Here is a 17381-nt window from a genome sequence, read left to right as displayed (position 1 = left end):
AAGTATAATACTCATTAAAAAAAAAAAAAAAGAAAGTACCTGCACTATAAATGTTCAGCTTGCTGAATTTTCACACACTGAGCACACCTGTATAATCAGCATGTGGGATTAAATCTAAAGCCTGTTTTTACATTTCCAACAAACCAGACATAGACTTCTGATCCCAAGCAGGCGATTTCAGACAGAGAGGCTGGGAGACTGGGCGGATCCAGAGTTTAGGGGCTGGGGATAGAGACTGAGAAGAGGGGTGGGGGGGCTGGTTAATGGTGTAGGGCTGGGGTCTGCGCTTAGGGAGGGGCCGCACATGCAGGAGAGGAGAGAGACAGTGCAGGCTGCCCTGGAGACAATGTCCCCCACCCCCACCCCCGCTTATGTCCTTCCACTTCCAATCTTGGAGGCGGATGAGGCCAAGCTCCGGGGTCCAGGTAAACCGGTAAGAATGCTGCAGTCGCCAAGCCCCGCGGGTGCGTCCCGGTGACTCAGCCATTGCGAGGAAAGGGGAATCCGCCCCGCTCCCCAGAACTTCCAGACAGCAGCCTGATCCCGGCTGGCTCCCGGGGCTCCAGGCCGGGCTCCTCAGCAGGCAGCCCGGCCCCGGGAGTGGGACCCCTTCCTCCCCACCCGGGGGGCCTCCACTTCCGGCCGGAGGCACCTGGGCTCATCGCGGGGACGCTGCCTCTTGGTGGCGAGACCCCTAGGGGCCACAGTGGTCCTGGCTGCGACGGCGCCACGAGGACCTTTGAGCGTCGTAAGTAGCTACTGCGGGGTGGGGGGCGCTGGGGAACACCGAGAAGAGGCCCTGGGTCCCTAGCTCGGCCCCCGCGTCCCAGCCCCGGCTTCAAGCCTGGGCTTGGAAGGCGGAACCGGGAGAACTGGCCTGGCGCCGCCGCCGCCTCCCTAATTGCTCACCGGCCCTCGTGGTGGGGAGCCCAGACGCAGCTCCCAGGCTAGTGCGGCCAGACGCCGTCACCCTAGCGGGCGTCCCACCTGAACGTCTCCGGGCCCGCCCACCCCTCACCCGGTGGGCCGCAGGCTCCACGCCTCCCCCTTCCTCGGGGATCGGGTGCCAAGCTAGGGTCCCTGAACTAACCCCCCACCCCCACCCCCACCCCCACCACGACTGTCTGGTCGCAGCTCCTTCCTACCCCCGCCCTGAGGAGGGATCCAGCTCAATTCCAGATGGGACGCCCGGATGCCCCTCCCCCACACAACCCCCTCCCCCACGAGGGTCTTACTCTCGCCTCTTTCCCAAGCACCCCGCAGTTTGGAAGGCTTCGGATTCCAGTATGGAGCCAAATGAAGGACTGAACTCCAGAACCTCTCTTTGCCTCCAAAGCCGGGTTTCTGACCCAAATTCCCACGTGCGGCTGGTGGGGGTGGGGGAATCAGGGATGCTGAGGGCTGCTCTTGGGACACGGGAGGCTCAAATGTCACCAACCGGATTTCCCGAAGGGATAGCTTCTGGCGGGGTGGGCACCCGGCCTATGCCACAGCTTAGGACCGCGGGCAGGGACCGAGGGGGTGGGCGAAGCGTGCCTGAGAAACTCGATCACTCCCCATCTTTGGGACAACGAGATTTGGGGGCCACAAATACTCAGACAATTGGCACGAGGTAGTTGTGATCACCGTGGTTTTTCTCTCTCTCGTTCTTTTGCTTTTTCCAAAACTTTTGCAGAGTTTAGCGCAGGCGAAGGGGAACTCGCGGCCCCCTTTGCAAGCTTCCCGGGGAGTTGGGCCTGGGAGGGGGGCGGAGATTTGGGGAGACTGGGGCCCAGCTCCGAGAGCGCGGAGGAAACGCGCGGAGCCGGCTTCCTGTGGGGGCTCCAGCCGTGGCGCCCCGCGGACAGACGTGTCCGGCCCAGGCAGCGCCTGGCCCGGCGCGGGGGGAGGGACGTGGTGGGGGGGCGCCTGGGAAGGCGAGGAGGGGGCGGGGAGAGGGTGGGCCGGAGAGGAGGGGAGGGAAGAGGCGACGCGAGCCAGAGAGGAGCGAGGGGGCTGCAGGGAGAGGAGGCAGAAGCAAGGGAGCGAGAGGCGCGCGCTGGCGCCGAAATGCGAGAAAGGAGCGAGTGAGAGGGGAGGGGCGCGGAGAAGCCGAGTGGCCCCTGGGCTGGGGCGCCCGCGGCCGGTGCGCATGGCAGGCCCCGCGCGGTGATCCCCGCGAGGCGAGAGAGCGGCGCGCAGCTCACCAGAGTAAGTCAGTCCCGGACCGAGCCGGGAGGGGTGGGCGCGCGGCTGCCGCTGGATCGCCCCCTGCCCTGGCCCCCTTTCCCCCGGCGCGCGCGCGCGCGGGGACCTTCCGCCACACCCGCTGAGCCTTGTTTCTCGCAGGTCCCAGGCCGATGTCCCAGGTGAGTGGCCAGCACCCCCCTCACTGCGACGCGCCCCATGGAGCCCCCAGCGCAGCCCCGGGCCCAGGTAGGAACCAGGGATGCAGAAAAAGACCGGACGGGAGCGGGGGTAGGCGGCTGGGGGAGGGTGGCTGGTAATTCTCCCCTCTCCTCTTTGAGAAGTGAGGAGACGGTTCGGGGGACCCTGAGTGGAGGTGGGGGCGAGAAATCTGGGTATCGGGGACCGGGTCCAAGGAGAGTGGAGGGCTGGGACGATGGGGGCAGGGCCCGAACGGAGGCAGCGGCCGCGCCAAGTTGGCTCCGGCTCTCCCCACTCCCAATGCCAGACACACACACACCGCAGTGTCTGTCTGTCCGTCTGGGACTTGTGTCCCAACCGTTTCTGCCCAGTGTGTAAATATTTATGGGGGCCTCAGGCGGAGGTGGGGGTGTCTGAGTGTTTCTCTCCTTCCCTTCCCCCATCCTAGCCGGAGCCTAGTGCTTCCCGAAAACTTTTGTCCACAGCAAGCGGCTGCAGGATCGGCCCCTCCCCTCCTTGCCATCTCCTCTCGCTCGCCTTCCTCCCCACCCGGGCCTGGCCAGCCCCCGCCACTCCTACCCTGCTTGCACACACACACACACAGGCACACACACACACACATATACACACATACACAGAGTTTCTCCCGGGCCCGCCTCCTTCTCTCTGCCCGTTTCTCTATTTCAGGCACTCAGCCCAACCAAGTGCCCACCACTCAAGTGAACTGTCCCTTCCCCCAAACACAGGATCTGTAACTTCCCTGGAATTATTCCTGCAGGAGCGTCCCCCCCTCCCCAGGGTTTGCGACTCCCTAAGGAGACCTGGGAAGGGGGCAGGGGCCCTGGGGAGTCCTGGTGATGTGGCTCTCTGTCCACCTTCTCACCGTACACATGTGTGCTGAGGCTCCCAGTGGACAGCAGCAACAGGGAGTGGTCAGGAACGTCTTGGGTTTATTGGGGAAGGCGGAAGGGTGGCGGGCAGGAGCACAGGCCGGGATGTCATGCTTTTAATCTCAGTTCTAGTTAGTCTGATCATCTGCCTCCCTCTCACCCAGCCCCATAAGCCCTTTCTCCCCTCTTTGAGTCTCCAAATAATGGAGGTCTCATCCTGAACCTCTGACTTGAACTTGCTGCATGGCCTTGGACAAGTTTCTTCCTCTCTCTGGCCTCAGTCTCCACATCCACCCATAGGGACTGGTCTGCCCATTTGGAAAGACCCAAGTCTCCCTGATGTGGACGCTGGCCCTTTGGAGACGCAGGGCTGTGGAGTTGGGGGGGTGGTGTCTAAAGTGATGGGAGGGCAAGTGGCAGACGGCTGGCCAGGGGCCCGCACATACATGAAACCAATGTGTCTGCTCCACATCCCGCCAGCCCTCAGGCTGCCCCCGGAATGTGGGGGCCCTGGAGTGGGGACTTCTGGGATATAAACTCCTTCAGGAATGGGCTTCTGGAGCCTGGGGGGAGAGCTTGGGGCAGGGGCCTGGGAAGGCTCTTTCTGTCTCTTGCCCCTTCTCTCTTTCTCGGCCTCCTGATTCTCCACCTCTCTCCCCGTCTCCCCTGCCTTCTTCCCTGGCTTATTCACCTTCTCTGTTCTCTCCTCCAGTCCCTCCTTCCAAGACCCTCTCTCCTGTGTGACCCGTTCTGCCCCAGCAGGGGGGAGGAGGGGCTGAATGTGCTGGAGCCTGGAGCCGGGACAAGGGCCAGGGTGGGCCACTGGGAAAGGGCTAAGTCCTGGGCTGTAACTTGAGGCCCAAGCCCCAGCAAGCCCCCTCCCCAGCCTGGGTAGGGCCAGACAATGTGGCTTTCATAACACAAGAAGGCCTGGCTCTGCCGCCTTGGGAGATTGAGCTTGCTGCCCAGGAAGCCCAAACCGCAGGAGACCCAGCCAAAACCCCACAGACGCCTGAATCTGAGACCAGAATCCCCCACGCTCCCTGCTGAGCGCTGACAGAACAGCAAGGCCAGGCACTACCCCGGGGGGTAGCAAGTCAGCCCCTCCCTCAGCCGCCCAGGATGCAAACGGGAGCAAGGGGGCTCGGGGAAGCTCTGGTCAGGGGCGGGTGGCCAAGCCCCCGCACCCTTGGCTTCTCCAGTGGCCTCCTCCTCCTCCAGCCCTGAGAGCCCCGGGAGCCTGGCTCCCTAACCCACAGCAAATTTCTGTCCAGCACTGGGGCGTCACATTCCTGCTCTTGGTTCTGAAGTGAATTTCCTGGGGAATTGGAGCTTTCAGACCTAAAATAAAGCCAGCCGGACCCAGCCTAACTGGTCAGCTCAGGCCCTCTCCAGTCCTTGGCCTGGTGGCCTGGGCCTGTGTCCCATGGGTCGCAGTGTGTATCAAGCAAGCCCACGTTCTTACTGTCGCGGTGCCAGGCGCCAACCCTAATCCTCACCTTCTGGTTCTCTCTCCTCCTCCCAACCTGGGGCATTCTAGACTCCAGAACTCAGTCCTCACCATCAGACATTGGCTTAGTGCCACTGGGGGTGCAAAGATGACCCTGACGCCGCCCCAAGCGAGAGCTGGGGAGGGCTGGTTGAAGACCCACGCTTCACTCCCAGTTACAGTTTACAGCAGGGAGCTCTGGGCGCTGAATCCTCAGGAAGTGGCCACTCCGAGGAGAGACTGTTGGCTCAAGGGTCAGGGAAGTCTTTCTGGAGGAAGAGGTGAACCTCTGGCTGGGTGGTGAAGGATGATTGGATTTGGGGAGAGGGGAGGGGTAGGACCTTCTGATCCAGAGGGACAATAGAAGCCTGGATGGATTGGGCAGAAGGCCCGGTGGTGGCCTGGGACCACGGAGAGGTCAGTCGACCTGGAACACAGGATCCTGTCCATTGATTAGGTTGAAGGCATAGACTGAGGCCTTGAATACCAGGTCAAGGAGGGACTGGGATGAAGGTCTCCAGTCACTGCTCTCTGAGCAGATCAGATCCCGGGTGTCTCTGCACCAGGGGGAAAGGCTGGGCCCACTGTCCACAAAGACAGGAGAGCGGGCTCGGCTGGAGGAAGCAGGCATGAGAGCTCAAGGACGTGGGTCCTGTGGGCCCTTTCCAGGCTTGGGCTGAACCCATCCCACCTGGAAGAGGTCCCCCCAACTCTCTCTCGGTCCAGGAATGGCAAGCAAAGGGAGCGCCCAGGGTCCAGCTGAAGCTCGAGTCTTTCCGCTTCCCTCTCGGGCTTATGGATTTAAACGTGACCTTTCCACCCTCTTCTGAGGCTGTCTTTCCAGAACTCAAGGCATTGTCCTGTGCCAAGGATGAGAGTATATCCAGGCATAGGGGCCCTTGCCTTTGCATTTCTTCTTTGGAGACCCTTGAGAGAGGTGTAGGACTGGGGCTTCTGCTCAGAGATGCCCACCGCATGGCTGGCTCCCAGTATACAATTATCTTATTTTTAATTTATTATTATTATTATTATTTTGACTGCATCTCAAGACATATACGGAAGAGCCTGGTGGGCTGCAGTCCATGGGGTCGATAGAGTCAGACACGACTGAGCGACTTCACTTTCACTTTTCACTTTCATGCATTGGAGAAGGAAATGGCAACCCACTCCAGTGTTCTTGCCTGCAGAATCCCAGGGATGGGGAAGCCTGGTGGGTTGCCGCACAGAGTCGGACACGACTGAAGCGACTTAGCAGCAGCAAGACATATAGGAGGTGCAGAGTCCCAACCCCTGGAGTGAGTGAGTGATAGTCACTCAGTCGTGTCTGACTCTTTGCAACCCCATGGAGTACAGCCTACCAGTCTCCTCAGTCCATGGAATTCTCCAGGCAAGAATACTGGAGTGGGTTGCCATTTCCTGGGAATTACTCCTGTGCACATTAGAAAAAACTGGCTGTTTGATCAGATGGGGCAGATGTACCTGTGGGTGAGCAGATGGTACCTCCAGGGAGGGCAGGACTCCAACCAGGGATTCGCACACCACCCCCACCCTGGGCAGGTGCCTTCATGCCTAGGCAACTTAAGCTGCTTGTCCACCCGGTGGCCCTTGGCCTTTGCTGGCCTCCCCACCCTCCAGAAGTTTCTCCTTAGAGACGTTCTCCCCTCTGGGGCCGAGCAGGGGTCTCCTGGTCCCAAGAAGGAAAACTAGGGTCTTTTGGCCTCTTGATGGTTGGCCTTTTATCTGGGTTTGCTGCCCCGTGTGCTCGCGGTGAGAGCTGCTTTTGGTTCAGCATCTTGGCGTCATGGCCCCCGGGCCGTGCAGCACCCACAGACACGTTTCCCCACCGCTTCTTGGTCCTCCTCAGCCTTCTCCCCATCTCTGCACCCTCTGCAGTTTACCCTTCTGCCCTCAGAGTTTCACAGCGTCTGCTGGGTCCCCTCCACTGCCCTCTGGCTCCAAGAGGTCTGTCTGTCTGTGTTTCCAGGTCAAGATAACTGGACTGGATTTACTTTCCCTCCCTGGTTTCCTTCCATGGTCTGATGCTCACCCCAGAATGGCAGGCTTCCTGCAGGAGGGGCCTCCTCAGGACCTCGTCTGGGCTCTCTGTAATTTCCTGTTCTCACCAGATTCAAGGTCACCAGCCCTGTAGGTGACAGTGAGGAGAGACTGCCCAGAGCATGGCAGTCGACATGTCGGGGAGGAGGGCTGGGGTGGGGACCCGTCTCCTAATCCTGCTTTCTCAATTTCCTCTCTCTCCAACCCTGGGGGCCCAAGAGAGCTGCAGGCTCAGCTCCTTCCACTCCAAGAGTGACAGTGTCACCTCTCTGTGCCCTGGTGACCTCAGGAGAAAGCCTGGGACGTGACCATAAGGCCCGCCACGCAGTTACTCTATCTTCCCTCGTTCACTCCGCAGCTATTCACGCTGGGGTCTGCTGCTGGTCTCAAAACATCCTTTCCCTCTTGTTTGCTGACTGATTATTCAAGACCCGATATGGGCATTGCCTTCTCCAGGAAGCCTCCTAGACTCACACACACACATACACACACACCACACCCCAGGGATGAGCACCCGCCTTCTTGGCTTCCACAGTCCTTAGCTGCCCCTGCTGTAACCCTTGCCCTTCAGTGTGTGTGACTCTCACCCACCCCCACCCCAACAGAGAGCTCCTGGGTCAGTGACCTGGGCTTTCTCACTGTGGTCCACCCAGTGCTTGACGTACTGGGGGGTGTGTCGTCGCTGTCACACCAAACAGCACAGGAAGGAAGGAGGAAAGGAAGGAAGGGAGAGGAGAGAGGTCAGGCAGGGGACGGGCGGGGGAAGCGTATGGGAGTGGCCCCCTGCGTGCCAGGTACTGCTGAGGGTTTCATTTACTCTTTGAAACCCTGAGGGATAAGCATGCTTGTCCCCTTTTCATGCAAGGTGACCTAAGTCCTAGTAACTCGCCCAAGCTGGTATCCGGTAAAAACCAGGGCTTGGGTCTTCCAGCTCCTGGCTCGGGCCTCTGTCATTACAGTGCCTGGGAGGGTCAGCACTCCCACTTCCGGGCTCTGGCAGGACGCCCCTGGGGCTAGCGGCTGGAGCTGGGCAGCCCCCTCCCTTCCTGGGATCTAGAACTCAAGCTGTGAGTCTCCCTCTCAGCTTGGTCTTGGCCTCCAGCATCCCCTCTGCTCCGCTGTAGATCAGCCTCCACCACTAGGTGAGCAGCCTGGCTCCCCCTTGGGGGTCATCTCTGCTCCCCTCCTTCCCCTAGGCCCAGCAAAAAAACACTTGTCCTCCTATTAACCTATTAGCCAGGTGGTGAGAGGAGCTTAAGGAATGAATGGGGCTGGAGGAACTCACCCCCTGCCTCCCTGGGCACCAGGAGGGGTTCCCAGCACATAACTGCCACCCTCCAGGGGTGGCTGCAGCCCCAGTGCGCCCTCCTCCCTGTCCCAGCTCCCAGCTCCAGGCAGGGCCAGTGGTTTCCCCGGGGCAGGTTGGAGCACGCCTGCCGCTCTCTGTGCAACCTCCATGGGGCTCCTGGAGCCTCCACCCCCTGCCATGGGAGACCAGAGTCTTTGGAACAAGGATCGTCCAGGGGTCTCTGAGGCCCTGGATCGTCCCCTCCCCTCCAGATGCTCCTGCCCCCTAGACCCGCTTGCCCAACCTGAATTGCTCCCTCTTATATCTCCCTGCCCTCATTTGGAGACAGCTCAGAGAAAGACCCTGTGCTTAAGGCCATCCGTGCTCTGCGGTCGGCTCCGCTGCTGTCTCTAAGCCTAGTCTCTGTCCCTGCAGGTGTGTCTCGTGATCTCTCCGTGGTGTGGACGGACGGGTGGGCGCTGACCTCTTACTGTCTGGATTTCATCACCCTTTCTCGTCTTTCTCTGCGGCTCCCTGTGTGGCTCTCCCCTCCCTAGGCCCTTTGGTCTCCATTTCCATCTCCCCTGCTCCCATCAGGGCTTGGGAGAAGGGTCACCCTCTTGGGGGGCCCCTGTCATTTCCACTGCACAATCTGGGGTCTGATGGGAGGCCCAAGCTGCACCCCATCATTGCCCCACCTCGGCCCCTGGCCCCGTGACCCCAGGCCTCACTTTCTCCTGTCCACCCTCAGGCTTTCCCACGCCCGGTCACCTTTCTGCCTCCCCGTGCCACCTCCCAGCCCCCAGAACTTTCCTTCTTGGGCCCAGCTGGTCCTGGTCCTGCTGCCTCAGGAACTGTGGGTTTGAAGGTGGCTCCATGTCTGCCCTCCGCCCACCCTGGAGAGAGGGACCAAGCCGCTCACTGTAATTACATGTGGCTGCTGGCCGCCTCTTCCAGCCCTCTTGGGCCGTCTCCCGGTCTCTCTTCCTGCCTGGAGCCCCTCCGCCTCGCCCCAGGCTTCTCGGACTCTTTCTCGTGCTATCCTCCTCTCTCTCTGCCCTGGTTTCTCACCGTTTCTCCATCTGTATCTTGTGCCCTCTCCATCGCCTCTGCCTCTGCCCCCATCTTTATCTTTCTCTCCATCACTGCCTTGCTCTTAGTTGCTTGCCTGTCCTGGGTTGTCTGTCACTGGGCGTCTACGTGCCCGGTCTCTCGAGTTCTGATGCACTCTCTTCGCTTCTACCTTTCACGTCCTTTTGATTCTTTCTCTCTCCACGTCCCTCTGGATGCCTGTTTCTATCTCCCCATCGCTGACCGTCTGTTCTCTCCTGCACTGTGTCTCTGCCTCCTTCCCCCACTTTCCTTTGTACCATGCATCTCTGGCCCCCTCCTGACCACACACACACAACACGTACACACACCCTTGCTCGTTCACGGGCTGTGGTTTGAGAACTTTCTATTTTAGAGGCTGGCACCGTTACCAGATAGGGTAAGCGCTGGGTAACTGGTACAGAGACCAAGAATGAGGGCTCAGGGCATTCTGGGCTGCGGGGAGGGGACCAGGGCTGGGCCAGCCGGAGGGCGCCAGGAAGATGTCCCTCAGTCGTCTGCTTTTTTCTAGCCCAGACCCCATCCCTCCTCCCTGGGCTGGAGGTAGTGACCGGATCTGCTCACCCCGTGGAGGCAGCGCTTGAGGAGGGCTCCCTGGAGGAAGCAACGGCACCCCCCATGACCCAAGGCAATGACCCTGGGGCCCCCCAGGCCCTGGACAGCACTGACCTCGATGTCCCCATAGAAGCTGTGACACGTGAGTCCTAGGGGTCTGGGGTTTGGTGTGGCAATAAGTGGGGGTCCACTCTAGGGAATCCAACACAGATGGGCTTTAGGTGCCCATGGGAGCCTAGCCTGGGCCAGGACTTTGAGGTGTGGGCAGTGGAAGGGTGTAAGACATTGTCACTGTCCTTGCTGTCTAGGAGGACATCCACATCATTTCTATCCACAAAATGATTTGGATAAAACTAGTTCAGAATGAGTGTGGACAGGCTGCAGGCAGTGTGGTTCAGAACGAGAGCTCGTGCAGTCTAGGGGGGGTGCTGGGGCCCGAGGGCAGGAAATCGGAGCCCGAGGCAGCCCAGCTTTCAGGATGTCAAGAGCAAAGTGGCAGGAGAGACGCTTCTAGTTGCTCTGAGTAGAAAGGAGCAAGACTCAGCTGTGTTCCCTGGTTTGGCTCCGTGTCTCCGAGGAGGTCCTGGAGGGGGAGAATTCGCCACCATCACCCTCAGAAGCAGAGGAAGGGGCTTCCAAAATCATTTTGTAATTGCCAGTAAGATCGGCAAAATCTATGGGACACACTGGTACTTTTCAACTTTCTTTTTCTGTATGAGCCCTCAGACTCTCCAAATCAGCCTGTAGTGAGGCAGCTGGATAGCTCTTGCCAAGCCCATTTTACAGATGAGGAAGCTGAGGCTCCCTCACCCTGGACACAGACCGGGGAGCTCAAGTCTCCTGGCCCAGGGCTCTGTCCTATGCCTGCTTGCCCTGCTGGCATGGCAGAGTCATGCAGCCGCTTTCAGGCAGGGCATTTGGGGTAAGCTGGACACCCTGGAAGTCAGGGTTACTAATCCTGCTAGCACACTGCCCTTGAGACACACCCACCAGCAGGACCGAGAGAAAGAGGTAAACGCCATGGCCACGGAGGAGAGGGCCTGGAAGGGACAGACGCTCCTGTGTCCAGTGGCCCTGGGTGTTTGCTCTGTGACTCAGCCCCCACGGCCGTGGCCACAGGCGAGCTCTGTGTCTGCCCAAATCCCCCAGGGCCCTCAGCTCACCACACGCCCCCGCCCTCTGGTCACTGTGCCTGTGTTTAGGCAGCAGGGCAGAGGGCACCAAAGCTGGCCAAGGACTCAGCGCAGTCATCCCCCCACCCCGCCACCCCACCGTGGAGCCCAGAGGTGGGGGCAGGATGATTCAGGCCTGGCCATTTCCCATGGCCTTACCCCTGTTGACCCAGATGCAGGCACAGCTGCTGCTCAGGGCCAAAGGTTCCCGGCTCTGTCTTCCATCTTGTCCTGACCCCTGCCACCCCCAAGCTTGTCCTCAGCTCCTTTCTCCTTCCCACTCCACTGCCTAGCTATGGAAGCTCTGGCAAGTTTTACCCTCTCTGGGCCCTGGTTTTTTCATCTATAAAATGGGCTAGTAACAGTAGTTCTGTTTGATGCTTAACGAAATCATTACACATAGGACTCTCAGCACTGTATCTGGCACCTCGTCACAGCTCAAAGCGTGTTGGCTACTAATTACAAGAGTAGTGATGGTTGTGGTAGTAGCAATTCATTCCTCAGCCCTTTGTCTCCCAACTTCTGCCCCCCTCCTTGCCCCTCTGCCCTTGGAGTCCCACCTTTTAGCCTCCAGGCTGATCCTACCTCTGACCCTTATCTGTGTGACCTTGAGCAAGTTTCTGTACATCTCTGGGACTCAGTTTCCTCATCTGTAAAAGGGTACCGCCCCATAGCAATACAGAGAACAATTCGCACCCTGAGTGCTCTGAACAGTGCTGGCATGCAGTGGGTGCCCGGCGAAGTGCTCCCACCATTACCGAAGGCCCAGCACCCCCAGTCAGGCCCCCTTCTGTCCCCTCAGCCTCCAGCACCCCCCACCGCCCCCCGACATCTCCTGCCACAATCCAGACCCGGAGGTTTGGCCTGGAGGGACCTGGGGATCCAGACCCCAGGGCCAGAGAGAAGGAAGTGCCCAAAATTTACACATTTACTCAGGGTCCTCAGGGCCAGAAGATCCCACTCAGGAGTCAGGGGCCCTGAGCAGAGGGGTCCTCGAACTCTTGTGACCCCTTCTCAGACTCCTGCCCTGACACACAGACACACACACACACACACACCTGCCTTCATCTTTTGGGCACAGAACCGTACCTTCCAAGTGGGCAAACCTGAGTGAGGTGAGGGAAGGAACCAGGTGCTGGCATGCTCTCCAGGACCATTTTCCCCACACCCCACTGATAAGCTGGTTTGGTCCCTCAGTCTGGGATGGGGACCCAGGGTTCCTGGCTTCTGAGGTCTCCCTACTGGCCTCCCTCTTCCCTCTCCCGCTCCCCACCCGGACCCCAAGGGCCACTGAGCAAACTTTCTTCCAGCAGGGGCAGGGGAGCTGGGGGCGGAAGGAGCAGGAGGTTGGGGCGCTGCTGTGAGGAGCCCCCCTGGATTCCAGGGCAAGGCGTTCATCTCCAAACAGATGTTTCCAATGAATCACCCGGCACTCGAAGGGCAGAAGCAGCTGGGGGCTTGGCAGGGGCTGAGGTGACAATTAACTACTTCCCAGCTGCCCCTCCACCCCTCTCCGCCACCACTCTCACCAAAATCCCCAGACCCCAAGGGCAGGAGAGTGGATTTCACGTGGGGTAAGAAGGTGGGGTGCAGGCCCCTGTGCTTCTTCTCTTGCCTGCACCTCTGTCTATTCTTGAATGACCCCCGGCCTGGAAGTCAGGGGCCAGGCTCCACTTGGAGGCTATTTTGTGATGCGCTTCTGGGCAAGTCAGTTCTGCTCTCTGGGCCTCCATCTCCTCGTCTGCAAAAATGCAGATCAGCTAGGTAACCTGGGGTGTATCTAGGAACGAAGCCAGCAGGAGTCGAGCAGAACCCTGGGAGACTGTGCTGGTCACCCCATCCCCCACCTTCTCCATCGCCCTTTTCTCATGGTCTCTGTAGGCCAGCCCCAGGGGAACCCCTTGGACTGCACCCCACTAGTGGCGAATGGCTCTGGCCACCCCTCGGAGCTGGGCGGCGCCAGGCGGACGGGGAACGGTGCCCTGGGTGGCCCCAAGGCCCACCGGAAGTTGCAGACGCACCCATCTCTCGCTAGCCAGGGCAGCAAGAAGAGCAAGGGGAGCACCAAGTCCGCTGCCTCCCAGATTCCCCTCCAGGCGCAGGAAGGTAAGCACCCCACTCCGCCTCCCCAGAGGAGAAGCCTCCAGAAGTCTGATGCAGGGAGCGGCAGCAGCATCTTTACTAGGTTGCTTAGAAGCATGGCACCCTATCCCCATGCCAGGCCCTCAAGGTCCAAACCTCTGGGTGGGGCCCAGGAGTCTAGATTTTAACAAGCTCTCCAGGGAATCTGATGCAAGACAGATAACCTTGCAGAGAACACTTGCTGGGTAAAGGGAGACACATCTGAACTCTCAAGACCACCGCTTCTCATCCCTCCTCTCTTAGAGCTGCTGTAACAGGGAATGGAACCATCTGGGCTGGTCCAACCAAAGCCACCCCATTTCTGGAAACAAATTTTCCTTGTGGAATGGACCATTTGCCTACTGAGAGCACAATGGCAGAATAAAATGCACCATCAGATGCTTAATTGGGGGGAATGTGGGGGGTGCAAAGTGCAGTGGGAGGTCAGAGCACCTGGATACATCCGCCATTGTTCCTGCCACACAGAGGTCCTCTGGGGGCTGCCCTGGGCAATCAGGTCCCCCACCCCACAGGCATGAGTTCAGCAAGGTGATGGCTGCCTGTAACCCAGTGATGCTTGGCCTTAACCCCAGAACTTTTAAGTAATTTCTCTCCATGTTGGGAGACTCTGGCTGGTCCTCTGCAGACAGAATTCAGTGTACACCTGAAATCAGTGTACAGAATTCAGTGTACACCTTTGTACATGACTACGTTCATAACTTTCACCCTTCCTCCCCAGAGCAGATTATGCCCAAGAACCTTATTTATGAAGGGGATATTTGTACATTTAAAGTGAACAGGGAGGCATTCCTTCGTGGTCCAGTGGCTAAGACTCCACGCTCCCAATGCAAGGGGCCTGGATTTGATTCCTGGTCGGGGAATACCACAAATAAGACCCAGCACAGCCAAATAAATAAATAAATATGTTTTAAAATGAAACAAAGTTAACAGAACATGACCCATGAGCCAGGCACTGTGCAGTGTGCGGGGTACCCAGGACATGGTTTCATAAGGCTTTCATGAGAGACACAAACAGGTCATCTCACTCTGCGATATGATAAATGAGGAGTGATAAAGTGAACACGGGGATACCCACACCAGACCCGAAAACTGGGGAGGGGAGTCTGGGAAGGCTCTGGAGGTGTCCGAGCAAGCCTTAAGGGACCAGCAGGAGGATCCAGCCAGGGCACGTTAGCACGGAGGTGAGAGCTGGCTTATGCGGCTAGTTGATGAAGTTCCAGGGGAGGACTGGTGAGAGGTGAGGCTCCTAGTGGGGCGTCCAGGTGGTGCTAGTGGTAAAGAACCCACCTGCCAACTCAAAAGACCTCGGAGATATGGGTTCCATCCCTGAGTAGGGAGAAGCCCGTGGAGGATGGCATGGCAATCCACTCCAGTATTCTTGCCTAGAGAATCCCATGGACAGAGGAGCCTGGCAGGCTACAGTTCATAGGGTTGCAAAAGATTCCCTGTACACAGGACCGGGGTGTGGTCATCAGAGCCACCGTGGCAGTGTGAGACTCCCACCGGACCAGCAGCCTGTGCCAGGGGCCCGCCTGGTCAGGGGAACTGGACACGGCCTATGGCCTGGCCCCTGGGATGAGTGCCAGCCAAGCACCCTGGCCACACGCTGAGCAGTTCAGAGCCTGGGCTGCTGAGCCAGCGCCGCCACATCCAGCTGGATGCCCAAGGGCGGGAGCATGCGTTAATTCCTTCCCCTTATATTTATTTACTCAGCACCCATAGTGTGCCAGTGTTGGATGCCCGCCCTTTTGATGCTGGTACTCTAGTAGGTGGCAGAGCTGTGTAAGCCGTGGAAGGTGATGAGTCCTAGGCAGGGAGGCAGAGCAGGCCTGTGGGAGGGGACGGGGGTGCTGGGGTCAGGTGGGCAGCTTGCACTATTGAAGAGGATGCTCGAGGAAGGCTTCACCGAGGGGAGACATTTGAAGGAGGAGAGAGAGAGTGAGCGGAGCAGGTTTCTGGGGCCAGAGCACTGAGAGAACAAGGAGGCCGTGCCTGCAGGACGGGGAGCAGCCAGTGTGGCCACGGCGGAGTGATGGGAGAGGGGCCTTGGGGGTCACTGAGCACTCTGGGTTTTTCCTCCCAGGGAAGTGGAAGCCGCTAGAGGGTTCTAAGGGCGGGAAGGATGGAATCAAATGGAAGTCTTCCAAGGGTCCTCTGGCCTCCGTGTGAATGCAGGGGTGGCCAAAGGCGGGGAGTGAGTGAGGATGCTGTCACTGGGCAAGAGCTGAGCAGGGTGGTAGGATTCCGCATAGATTATCTATTTATTTCACTTTTGTCTGTGCTCAGCCTTTCTCTAGTTGCAGAGAGCGGGGTCTACTCTAGTCACAATGTGCAGGCTTCTCATTGCTTCTCTTGTTGCGAAGCAGGGCTCTAAGGCACGTGGGCTCGGCAGCTGCAATTCCCAGGCTCCAGGGCACAAGCTCAGTAGTTGTGGTCCGTGGGCTTAGTTGCTCCACAGCATGTGGGATCTTTCTGGACCAGGGATCCAACCAGTATCCCCTGCATTGGCAGGTGGATTCTTGACCACTGGACCACCAGGGAAGTCCCTGGATCAGTTTTGAAGAAACTTCTCTGAGCCTCCGTTTCTTCATCTCTATCGAGGGGTTGACACAGCCCCACCTCAAGGAGTTGTTACAAGTTTCATTTCAGTTCAGTTCAGTCGCTCAGTAGTGTCCGACTCTTTGCGACCCCATGAATCGCAGCATGCCAGGCCTCCCTGTCCATCACCAACTCCCGGAGTTCACTCAAATTCACGTCCATCGAGTCGGTGATGCCATCCAGCCATCTCATCCTCTGTCGTCCCCTTTTCCTCCTGCCCCCAGTCCCTCCCAGCATCAGAGTCTTTTCCAATGAATCAACTCTTCTTTGTTACAAGTTTAAATGAGTTTAATTCCTGCGCAACACTTAGAACAGGGTCTGGAACATAACCATCCTGCGTATGTTCATGAAATAGATAAACGACTGAGGGAGTCGGTCCCTCGGAAGCAGGGACTCAGGATCTAGGCTGCTGGGTTTCAGACCCTCGCTCCCTGTGACTTCCCTGTGTCTTGGGGTCACCTGGAAGGTGGGCCCCCATTTCCCAGTGCCCAGGGAGGGTTGCACGAGCGTCATTACTCACCGAGTGAGCCCCCGGCCCTCTCGCCGCAGACTGCTGCGTCCACTGCATCCTGTCCTGCCTGTTCTGCGAGTTCCTGACGCTGTGCAACCTGGTCCTGGACTGCGCCACGTGCGGCTCCTGCAGCTCCGAGGACTCGTGCCTCTGCTGCTGCTGCTGCGGCTCCGGCGAGTGTGCCGACTGCGACCTGCCCTGCGACCTGGACTGCGGCATCCTGGACGCCTGCTGCGAGTCGGCCGACTGCCTGGAGATCTGCATGGAGTGCTGCGGCCTCTGCTTCTCCTCCTGACCCCTGCACGCTCCAGAGGCCACCCGTGTCCCTGGCTGTCGCCCCAGGCCGCGCCGCCCCTCCCCCTGGGCCCTTGCCATCCGCCCTGCACCCTCCTGGAGCCCCAGCCCGGTGAGAGGGGGTGCCGGTCCTCCTTCCCGGTTTCCCAGGACCTAGTCGGGGGCAACAGGAGGGGGCACTGCTCCTGGATCAGCTGCCAGGGCTGCCGAACACTGTGAAAGTTGGGGGAGGGGCAGGGACATGGGGGAGGCTGGGGCACTGGGGCTGTGCGCTTCTCTACCTCTCACTGCCCCTGTGCCTGCCTCCCCTGCCCCCCATCCCAGGCTTCGAGGACAGCAAAATGTGAAAAGAAACACACTCCACCCAACCTCAGCCAAACCCCTCCCCAGTCCCCCTCCTGGGGTCTTGGGGGGGGGGGCCTGACCCATACAGTGACCCCGGAGGGCAGGGCTGGCCTTGGGCCCAGGGTGGGGTGGGAGGGGGGAACGGTATAGAAAAGACTGGAAGGGGAGAGGGAGGGAGTGGAGGGTGGGTCTGTTCTATTTGTTGCTGTAAATAAAGATGTATGTCCATCTCAGATTTCCTCAGGACTCATGAGTAGCAGCCGGGGACCAGGACTCTCAAAAGCAAACACTCCCACAGCCCTCCCGGCACCCTCCCAAATGAATAGGGCTTTCCTGGCTTCTGGGCCCCCCACCCTTGTTTCATGTCTCCCCCTGAGGGAAGGAAGGAAGAGGGGTACCCACTCTCCACCTTTATTTCCCTCTTCCGGCCAAAGGGGTGGAGAAGCCCAGACAGGGAAGAGTTAACCCTTGGCATAGAATTAATTAACAGCAGATGTGTTCAGGTTTTGATTAATTAATCTCCTGCTGACTCCAGTTTCTCAAAGCCACGATGGCTCGGAGGCAT

The 17381-nt window shown here is 59.1% G+C and overlaps 1 protein-coding gene across 5 annotated transcripts; it reads left to right on the top strand.

The window, feature by feature from the left end:
* Positions 1–528: 528 nt before the first annotated feature.
* On the top strand, positions 529–17049 carry MDFI (MyoD family inhibitor). Of its 5 annotated transcripts, none has more exons than XM_040249715.1 (5): positions 529–748; positions 2329–2415; positions 9711–9896; positions 12808–13032; positions 16216–17049. In XM_040249715.1, the coding sequence occupies exons 2-5, from the start codon at positions 2340–2342 to the stop codon at positions 16470–16472; spliced, it is 744 nt and encodes a 247-aa protein (XP_040105649.1). In that variant the 5' UTR covers positions 529–748; positions 2329–2339; the 3' UTR covers positions 16473–17049. The 5 variants fall into 5 exon arrangements, with proteins under 5 accessions (XP_040105649.1, XP_040105650.1, XP_040105646.1 ...); XM_040249716.1 differs by lacking the exon at positions 529–748 and adding an exon at positions 1999–2125; XM_040249712.1 differs by lacking the exon at positions 529–748 and adding an exon at positions 1999–2190.
* Positions 17050–17381: the final 332 nt, after the last annotated feature.

This window comes from Oryx dammah, unplaced genomic scaffold (genome assembly GCF_014754425.2).
Source record: "Oryx dammah isolate SB20612 unplaced genomic scaffold, SCBI_Odam_1.1 HiC_scaffold_11, whole genome shotgun sequence".
NCBI classification, from domain to species: domain Eukaryota; kingdom Metazoa; phylum Chordata; class Mammalia; order Artiodactyla; family Bovidae; genus Oryx; species Oryx dammah.
This window is presented reverse-complemented; position numbering and strand designations above follow the sequence as displayed.

Bases quoted from the DNA above. Each gene is read 5' to 3' on its own strand.
- MDFI (XM_040249715.1), top strand. From the start codon at position 2,340: ATGTCCCAGGTGAGTGGCCAGCACCCCCCTCACTGCGACGCGCCCCAT. The intron at 2,416-9,710 runs GTAGGAACCAGG...GCTTTTTTCTAG, and splicing joins CAGCGCAGCCCCGGGCCCAG to CCCAGACCCCATCCCTCCTC. The intron at 9,897-12,807 runs GTGAGTCCTAGG...TGGTCTCTGTAG, and splicing joins CCCCATAGAAGCTGTGACAC to GCCAGCCCCAGGGGAACCCC.